Genomic DNA, 11032 nt, shown 5'->3' with positions numbered 1-11032 from the left:
AAAAAAGGAATTAAAATTTTATTTTTTTATTATTGTATTTTAGAAAAGATAAACTCTATGCAAAAGTTAATACATACTACATTTTAAAAAAAAAAAAAAAAAAAAAAAAAAAAAAAGATAAAGCACATATATATGAATATCCCCTATCTTAAATATAGCTTGTTACTAAAAAAATATTTTTTTTTATATATATAATAAAGTGATAATTTTTTGAATAAAAAAAATTATGTATATATATTTATTTATTTATACTATTAATTTTTACTTTGAGAAAAAATCTATATAAAGACATTTTTATATGTGTAGAATTTTTTTATAAAATTATTTAAATTATATAGTAAATCAATTTTCATTACTATGGTCTTATTAAAAATTTTTATATAAAAGGTTAGGAGTTAAATATAAAAGAATAAATACTAATGATATTTCATTTTTTTAAATGTATTTTAAAATTTTACTCCATTATTTTTTTACTGTTATTTTTAATTTAGTATTACTTATAAACAAATTCTTTTGAATTTTTTTAAACAGTTAGCTTAACTTTACAATGAATTTTTTTTCTATCCTTTAGGATAATACTTTTAATTTTTTTTAGCTAATGAAAATATAATATATATATAATTATCTTTTTTTACTAAAAAAAAAAAAAAAAAAAAATTACACTATTATACAAGTGTATTTTTATAGAATTTTTGAGTATATAGAAGAAAACACACAATTAGTAATTTAAACGTTGATTTTAAGTACAGACTTCGTAAGCATAACTTTTACTAAAAACATGCATTAAAATATACTTTAATAAAAAAAAAAAAAATAAAATTTTGTTAAAAATGAAAATTAATAAATGTAAAAACTCCTTTAAAAAAAAAAGAAATTAGGTTTATAATAATTTAAAAAAGAAAAAAGTAGAATCAAATTATTTTTAAAATGTGCATAGGAGTATATATTACATGTAAATTTATCATGCTATTGTTTGTTCAATACACAATTCGCTTTGGTATATTTTTTTTTGTTTAATTTTTTTTTTTTTTTTTTTTTTTTTTTTTTTTATTTTGTATAGTACACATAATTAATTTTTTGAAATAAATAAAATAAATTTTTTTTTTTTTAAATTAATGTAATTTTATTTAAATAAAATATATGCGCATAAATATATATAAACAAGTATGCATATACAACATTAGTTGACTTTAAAACAGTTATAATCATAAACATTTTTAAATAACTGTAAAAGTTTTTTATTAATTTGTATAAATATGTGAATAATTTTGTTTATATCTCGTTTGATAATTAACATTTTGAAAATTTTTTAACCTTTTAATTTTTTCGAGTGTTACAAAAAAAACAAAAAAAATTGTCCATAAAATTTTTTCAATTAAAAGATATTTTTTTTTATTATCTACAAAGAAGAAAAAACTATTGGTGCTTTATATAAAAATTAATTATATTTTACTATTTTTATATTCTATAATCTTCTGAATTTGTATAAAGATTTTTTTCGCAATTCTTAATATTACAGAAAAAATTTCAGAACACATTTTTTTCAATATATACATACATATATATATATATATATATATATATATATATATATATATATATATATATATATATATATATATATTTATATTCATTAATAAATTCTTCTCAATAATTAATACATTAGGAAATTTGCAATATTGTTTAGTTTTTTTTTTTTTTTTTTTCAATATTAAATGATTTGCTAATTAACTAAATTTTTCTTATAATTAAAAAGAAAATATAATTGTTATTGATATAATGGGCAAACAAAATGCTAATAAAGGCTTGTATGACAGCAGATATGAAAAAGATGCATGTGGGGTAGGAGTTGTTGCAGATATTAACGGGAAATGTTCTAGAAGCATAATTCAAAAAGCTCTACAAATATTATTACGATTAAGTCATAGAGGAGGCGTGCAATCAAATGATGGAGATGGTGCAGGTATTTTAGTTGGTATACCCCATGATTATTTTCAGATGCTAAGTGATACTTGTCAATTACCCTTTTTATTACCAGAAAAAGGAGATTATGCTGTTGCACAAATTTTTTTGCCACAAAATGAAGAAAGAAGACTTTATTTATATCATGAAATAGAAAAAGAGGTATACAACCATGGGTTAGTTGTTTTAGGATGGAGGTCACCGATTCCTGTTCGTAGGGATGTCATCAGTGCTAATGTAAAAAAAAGTGAACCTTTTATTGCGCAAATGTTTGTATGCAAAAGATCTGTTTTTAAGAATTATGACGATTTTAATATTTATCCATTTTCGGATATTAATTTCACAGATGATACAAATTTGAAACTAAATGATCTTCCAGATGACATAGAATTGCTTGCTTTCTTCATAAGAAAAAAACTAGTGAGACATAATGATATGTACATCTGTAGTTTTTCCTCAAGGACAATTGTTTATAAAGGATTGTTAACCCCATCACAAATATATTTGTATTTTGAAGATTTATTAAGTGAGCAATTTACATCTTATTTAGCCATGGTTCATGTAAGATTTTCAACAAATACTTCTCCTACATGGTATGCAGCTCATCCATTTAGAAGAATATGTCACAATGGTGAAATAAATACTATTAGCGTTAACTCCATATTATTCCAAGCACGAATGCAATCAGCAAAAGCTCCTGATTTTTTTAAATCAGTTACAATAAAAGATTTAAGGCCAATAAATGAGGAAAATTACATTATTTATGATAATGATGATGAAATATTACAAAAAAAAGATACATTTGAAGACATTATGTTAACACAAAATAGACTAAAAAAAAAATCAAGAAGAAATTTACTATTAAAATTAAAGAGGGATTACACCTATAACAGTTCAGCATTGCATTATAAAATAAAAAGAGAATACATGAATTCTGATATAAATAGCAACTCAGAATTTTTAAGTAATGTAAATGAATGTTCAAAGAGTTCTTCAGATGAAGAAATGGACATTGATGAAGAATGTATAATGAATACTTTAAAGGAAAAAAATAATAGTAAAGATTTTGGAAAATCTATGAAAACTCAGTTTAAACATGGAGAATCTAAAAAAACTAAAGGCGCAATTAGTTTTCCTTCTGATTCCTCCATTTTAGATAATGCTATAGAATTTTTAGCCATGTCTGGGAGAGGGATAGAGCATGCTGTTATGATGTTAATGCCAAGAGCATATCAAAAAGATCCAAATATAAGCCCTTTAGAAAAAGCTTTTTATGAATATCATACATGCTTAATGGAACCATGGGATGGACCTGCTCTTGTTATTTTTACTGATGGAAATAAATTAGGTGCATCGTTAGATAGAAATGGTTTAAGACCAGCTAGATATAGTATTACTAATGATGGTTTATTTGTATTATCTAGCGAAACTGGTGTTGTAGATTTGTCTTATGATAAAATTACACATAAAGGTTCTGTATATCCCGGTAAAGTAGTTTTAATTGATTTTAAAGAAAAAAAATTTTTAAGACATGAAGAAGTTTTAAGTAACTTTTTAAAATTAAAACCATATAAAAAATGGTTAGATCATTATTCTATAAATTTAGATAATATTATTAAACCTGGTTCTAATATGGAAAACATTCGTATGAATGCGTATAAATATGGTGTAAAATTAAATAAGGAAAATTATTATGATGACAGCAAAAAGGATATGGATTATTATGATGAATCTCTAATTAAAAAATTAAAAGCTTTTGGTTATACATATGATGCATTTAATATTATTATTTCACCTATGGTAAAACATGCTGCAGATGGTTTAGGATCTATGGGTAATGATACAGCTTTCCCAGTATTAAGCTATTTACATAGAAATTTATTATACTATTTTCAACAAACATTTGCTCAAGTTACTAATCCAGCAATAGATCCAATAAGAGAAGAAAATATAATGTCATTAATGAGTAATTTAGGAAAAGAAGGTGATATATTGCATTGTACTTATGAAAATTGTCAACGTATATTTATAAATGGGCCTATATTAAACGAAGCACTTTACAATATGTTGTTTCAATTGCCTGATTTTCCTTATATTATAATTGATATGACTATAGATTTAGATAAAGTAGAAGCTATGATGTCTGGTGAATATTTTGATGATACTAAGAATGATACAAAAAGTGCTACATTAAAAAAAAGCAACACAGATTATATTAAATTAGAAGAAGACAAAATGAAACATATGAAGGAAGAGATAAATAAAAAAAAAATATCATCAAAATATTTAATTAAATTTATTGATAATATTAATACAAAAGTTGAAAATGCCGTTAGACGAGGATCCCAATTAATTATTTTATCACATAGTAATGTAAGTGAAACCAAAGTACCTATATTTTCTATATTAATTGTAGGAGCTTTGCATAAGTATCTGTTAAGTAAAAATTTAAGAACAAAATGCTCTCTTATTGTTAAAGCTGGAGATTGTTTTGAGATACATCATTTAGCTGTTCTTTTATCCTTTGGTGCTGATTGTATCTACCCTTTTATATTATATGAAAGTCTTCAATTTATAAAATATGGTGATAATGAAGCTAGATTAAGCAATAATCAAATGATAAGTAATTACAGACATGCAGCGAATTATGGTATATTGAAAATCATGTCAAAAAATGGAATATCTACATTGCCAAGTTATAAGGGGTGTGGTTTAATGCAACCTTTAGGTATATCGGATGAAATATTAAAAAAGTGTTTTATAAATGTATGCGATTCTATTATTGGTGGTGTGACATTTGAATTCGTAGAAAAAGAAATATTAAGTATATTTTATAATGCTTATCCAAAAAGAATATTATCATTAAATGTTAAAGATGCAAATGAAGAGCTAGATGACTATGGTGAATATCATTTTAGGAGTATAGGAAAGACACAATTGCATATGAATCATCCAGAGACAATTAGTTTATTACAAAAAGCAACGAGAACAGGAAACATAGATACCTATAAAAAATATTCTGAATTTCAGAATGAATTGATAAATCATTGTGAAATAAGAGGGCAATTAGAAATAAATTATAAAAAATGTCCATCTTATAACAAAAAAAAGAAAAGAAATGAACCTATAAATATTAATTTAGTAGAACCTATTAATAAAATTTTATTAAGATTTTGTACTTCAGCTATGTCTTTTGGATCTTTATCTGAAGAGGCGCATACAACAGTTGCCACTGCAATGAATAGAATGGGATTAAAATCTAACACTGGAGAAGGTGGAGAACCAGAGGATAGAATTAAAGTAGCTCCAAATGAACCAAATACTAGTTCTGCGGTAAAACAAATAGCTTCTGCTAGATTTGGTGTAACTGCATATAGTTTAGTAAATGCGCAAGAGCTACAAATTAAAGTAGCTCAAGGAGCGAAACCAGGAGAAGGAGGAGAATTACCAGGTTATAAAGTGAGTGCTAAAATAGCTTCAGTTCGCAGAAGTACTCCAGGTATTGGTCTCATTTCTCCTCCACCTCATCATGATATGTATTCTATTGAAGATGTTGGTCAGTTAGTTTATGATCTAAAAAATATAAATAAAGAAGCCAAAATATCAGTTAAGTTAGTTTCTAAATTAGGTATTGGTGTTATTACTTCTGGTGTAGTTAAAGGAAATTGTGAACAAATTTTAATAAGTGGTATGTCTGGAGGAACAGGTGCATCTAAATGGACATCAATTAAACACACAGGTTTGCCTTGGGAAATTGGTTTAGCAGAGGCGCATCAAACTTTATGCAAATCTAAATTAAGAAAAAGAGTTATATTACAAATAGATGGTCAGTTAAAAACAGGTAGAGATGTTATCTTAGGCGCTTTATTAGGAGCAGAATCTTTTAGCTTTGCTACTCAACCATTAATTTCATTAGGTTGTATTATGATGAGAAAATGCCATTTAAATATTTGCCCTGTTGGTATATGTACACAAGATCCTGAACTAAGAAAAAAATTTGCAGGAAAACCAGAATATATCATTAATTTTTTCTTTATGCTAGCAGAAGAAATCAGAGAATACCTAGCTTGTATGGGATTTCGTAAATTTTCTCAAATTATAGGTAGATCCGATTTACTAAAAAAAAAAGATCATTTAAAATATGATGAAAAAAGAAAATTGTTAGATTTTTCGAAATTGTTATTTCCAGGATGGAAATATTATGCTGAAGATGAAATTAAAAATGATAGTGATAAAAGATATAATAAAAATATAAATGATAAAAAGAGGAATAACACAAATTCTTTTTATTTAAGCTCTAAATATAAAGGGTCAAATTCAAGTCTAACTGCTTTAAGTAAAATTGGAAGAAAGCAGGTGTTGATAAATGAAAATTGTAACACTGTTAAAAAATTTGATACATTAAAATGGGAGGATGAAGAATATAAAAAAAAAAATGCAAACAATGAAGGTGCATTACCTTCTAACGAAGGATATGATGAAGGAGAAGCAGGAGATGAAAAAGAAGAAGAAGAAGAAGATGAAGAAGATGAGGATGAAGAAGATGAAGATGAAGAAGATGAAGATGATGATGATGATGAAGAAGATGAGGATGAAGATGAAGATGAAGATGAAGACGAAGTAGATAATAAAGACGAAGAAGAAGAAGATGAAAATGAAGAAGAAGAGGAAGATGAAGAAGATAAAGAAGATATTGGTGATGACAAAGATGAAGAAAAGAATAATATAAGTGATATAGAAAAATGGGAAGAAAATAAAGGCAAAAAAGGAAAAAAAAAAAAAATAAATAAAAATAATTATGAAGAAAATGATTTTAATAATGAAAATATAAAGCATGGAAAAATAAAACATTATATGCCCATTAATAGTAATAAAATAAAAAATAAGAATTTATCAAATAAGGTATTGAAAAAGAAAGTAAATGAAAAAAAAACTCATACAAAAAAAAAAAAATTAAAACCAATGCCTATATTTTGTTGCGAAACACAAAATCATAAATTATCAGATATTATTGATAGAGAATTGATAAGAAGATCCAAAATAGCACTTTTAAATTGTACTCCTGTAAATATAAAAATGCCTGTAAAAAATACAGATAGAGCAGTTGGAGCTATGTTAAGCTATCATATAATTCAAAGATATGGTGAAGGAGGATTACCTATAGATACCATAAATGTTAAATTTAGAGGAACTGGTGGGTTATCTTTCGGTGTCTTTTTAACAAGTGGTGTTAATTTTGAATTAGAAGGAGATGCTAATGATTTTGTAGGAAAAGGATTATCTGGTGGTATTATTTCTGTTCATTTTCCGAAAAATTCTTTATTTATAAATGAATGCCAAAAAAATATGATTGTAGGTAATTCTGTTTTATATGGAGCTACTAAAGGAAGAGCATTTTTTGCTGGGAGAGCAGGGGAAAGATTTGCTGTTCGAAATTCTGGAGCCATTGCAGTTGTTGAAGGAGTTGGAAGCCATGGATGTGAGTATATGACAAAAGGTATTGTAGTAGTTTTAGGAGAAATTGGATGTAATTTTGCAGCTGGTATGAGTGGAGGTATCGCATATGTGTTAGATATTAATCAGAAAAATGTAAATCATCAAATGGTTGATTTAAAAGTTTGTAAAAGCATGGACGAAAAAATGACTTTAGAAAAATTATTGCATGAACACTATGAGAGAACTAATTCATATACAGCTAAAATGTTGTTACAAAACTTTGATGATAATTTAAAAAGATTTACCAAAATTATACCTAGAGATATTAAGAGAGTTTTAACAGAAGCTTGCATTGAATTTGTAAAAACTGGAAATGAAGAAGCAGCTGCTATTTTAGATGATTGGGCTTCCTTATTAAAAAGTGTTGATCAGCCAGAAAATATGTATAAAAAAGCTATGCAATTCTTTACGACAATTTCGGATGATCCATCTGGTCTTCCTAAAACATTAGCATTAAGAAACGTTGATGGCTTAATAATTAATGATATCTTGCAAGATCATCATAGTAGAAGATTATTAGCATTAAAAAATTCAACAAAAGATTTAGATAAATGTGATGAACAAAATTTAAAAAAAAAAAAAATTTTTGATTTTGAAAGATTTATGCATAATTTAGAATTATGTAGGAGAAATAACAGAAAATGGAGAAGATATGCTGAGATTCCATTTAAGTGTAACGCTTTTGCTGATTTTAAGAATTCTTTTCCAAATACTTTAGATGAAAAATCTAAGGAAATGATAAAAAAATATTTTCTTAATGAAAAATATTTGTTAGATTTGCATCTAAAATCATTAAATACAAACAAATTTATTGAAAGTTTAATAAATAGAGAAGAAGATGAATACATTAATATGACCCAAAAACAAATGAGTCCAAATATTTATTCCTTGCAAAAATATTTAAGTGGCAATGAGAATTTTGATTCATTAAAAACTAAATGCTCTTCTAGAAAAATACATGATATTATGAACGAGGAAAAAGTTAAAAATGAGGAAATTTCAAAAATGGGAAACTATAATGATAAGAATAGAGAAATTTCAGCTTATACTACAAATATAAAGAATGATAATATAGATGTAATTGATTATAAAAAAGATAATATTCCTTTGTCAGAATTTCACGATTCTCATTCTATTAAAACAAGTAATTATACACAAAATAGTATTAATTTTTCAGAAAAGAAATTTAAAAAAAATAATGAAAATGAGGTAGGAGATATAGTAAAAATTGCATCATATGCAAATTTTTCAAATGGTATTTCTTCAAAACCATTTTTAGTTGCATATCCTAATAAAGTTACAGGATTTAAGGATTATGAAAGGTTATCTCATCCTCTTAAAGATATTAGTAGCAGGGTACTAGATTACTCTGAAATTATTGTACCTATAAATGTAAAAAGTAAATTACATAATCAATTATTAAAAACACAAGCATCAAGATGTGTTGACTGTGGTACTCCAACATGCCATTATCCAAATGCTAGTGGTGGTGGATGTCCATTAGGAAATAGAATATTTGATTGGAATAATTTGATATATGAAAATGAATGGAAAAAAGCTTTAGAACGTTTATTAGATACTAACAACTTTCCAGAAATTACAGGTAGAGTTTGTCCAGCTCCATGTGAAGATGCATGTATTTTAAGCATAAATGAAAAGCCAGTATCAATAAAATTTATTGAATTATCTATTATCGAATGCGGATTTTTAAAAAAGTGGATACAACCAATTATACCACACTCTAGAACTGGTAAAAAAGTGGCAATTGTAGGATCAGGGCCAGCAGGGCTTGCTGCGGCTCAACAACTAAATAAAGCTGGGCATGAAGTAACAATTTTTGAAAAAGATGAATATTTTGGTGGATTATTAATGAATGGAATACCAAATGTACGTTTAGATAAGAAAATTATAGAAAGAAGACTAATATTAATGAAAAGAGAAGGAATAATTATGAAAAATAATATTAATGTTGGTGTGGATATTACTTTATCTGATTTAATAAAAGAGTACGATGCAATTTTATTAGCTACAGGATATAAAGTCCCAAGAAAATTAGATATACCAGGAGCAAATTTAAATAACATATTTTTTGCTATGGATTTTTTAACATCTTGCCAAAAATCTTTAACCAAATCAGATTTGATGGATGATAATTATATAGACGTTTCTGAAAAACATGTAATTATAATAGGTGGAGGAAAAACAGCAGTTGATTGCATTAGTTTAGCTATTCGTATGGGTGCTGCAAGTGTTTTACAATTCACTAGACAAGAAATTGAACCATTAAATACTACAGAATATTGGTGGCCTGGAACAAAAAATATATTCAAAGTGGAATATTCACATGAAGAGGCTATTATAATTCAAGGAAGAGATCCAAGAGAATTTTGTGTAAGAAGTTTAGAATTTATTCCATCCAGTAAAGATCCTAAAAGAGTTTCTGGAATTAGAGCTATAAAAGTAAAACTAAAAAAAAATGTGAGAAACGAAATGAACAAACAAATTAATAATAATAATAATAATAATACAATGAAAAATGAAACAAAAAAACAATCTAACAGAACAAATAAAATTAAAACTCATAAAAACCCAACTAATATGACTCAAGAAACCACAACTGCAAGTTCTCATTCGTCATCTTCAATTACTGAAAACAACATAATTCAAAACTATCAGAACATAAAAACACACAAAGAATATTTTGATATACCATTTACAGAAAGAATTTATAAAGCAGATGTTGTGATATTGGCATTAGGATTCATTAAAACAGATGATTCTATTTGGGAAAATGACAATATAAAAATTGAACTTGATAATTTTAATTGCATAAAAACAAATAATAGAAATTATCAAACAAATTACAAAAAAATATTTGCATGCGGGGATTGTAGAATAGGATCTAGCACTGTTGTACAGGCTATTGCAGAAGGAAGAGATGTAGCCTCAAAGATTGATGAATACTTAACTAATTCTGTTTCTATTCTCCCCCCTTGTAATGCTTATTATTATTATCCTCAAAATTATAAAAACATATCATTTAGATATTCATATTGGGGATAATGATTTAAATATATATGCAAGTTTTTCAAATTTTTTTGATAATTTTTTCACCTCTATATATATATATATATATATTGAATTTATTTACGTTTATAAAAGTATTATAATAAAATTGAAGGTATAATTTTTTTTTTTTTTTTTTTGTAATAAAATTAATTAATTGTATTCATTTTGTACATACTTAGTAAATAAATTTAAAATTTTATATTTTTTTTTATAGCATTTTAGAATAATTAATTTAATTTGTTACAAAATATTATAATTAAAATCGTTCACAAAAAGAAAATAAAAAAAAAAAAACAATAAAAATAACTAATATAATTATTTGTGAAATTCCATAAACTTATTATAAATGCATTACTAAGTTTTTATAAAGACTGATATATAACCATAAACTATTAATACTTTAAAAAATAAAAGAATTCATAAAAAACTTTCAAAACAAATTTATAAATTACATATTATTTGAAATAATTACAATACATTATCAATAGAAATGTAAAAGAACCAA

The 11032-nt window shown here is 25.1% G+C and overlaps 1 protein-coding gene across 1 annotated transcript; it reads left to right on the top strand.

The window, feature by feature from the left end:
* Positions 1 to 1779: 1779 nt before the first annotated feature.
* On the top strand, positions 1780 to 10521 carry PGAL8A_00306800 (NAD(P)H-dependent glutamate synthase, putative; the record flags this gene model as incomplete). Its single annotated transcript, XM_028672074.1, has 1 exon — positions 1780 to 10521. The coding sequence occupies one exon, from the start codon at positions 1780 to 1782 to the stop codon at positions 10519 to 10521; it is 8742 nt and encodes a 2913-aa protein (XP_028528664.1).
* Between the last annotated feature and the right edge of the window lie 511 nt (positions 10522 to 11032).

The sequence above is a fragment of the Plasmodium gallinaceum genome (assembly GCF_900005855.1).
Source record: "Plasmodium gallinaceum strain 8A genome assembly, contig: PGAL8A_v1_87, whole genome shotgun sequence".
NCBI lineage: Eukaryota > Apicomplexa > Aconoidasida > Haemosporida > Plasmodiidae > Plasmodium > Plasmodium gallinaceum.
This window is presented reverse-complemented; position numbering and strand designations above follow the sequence as displayed.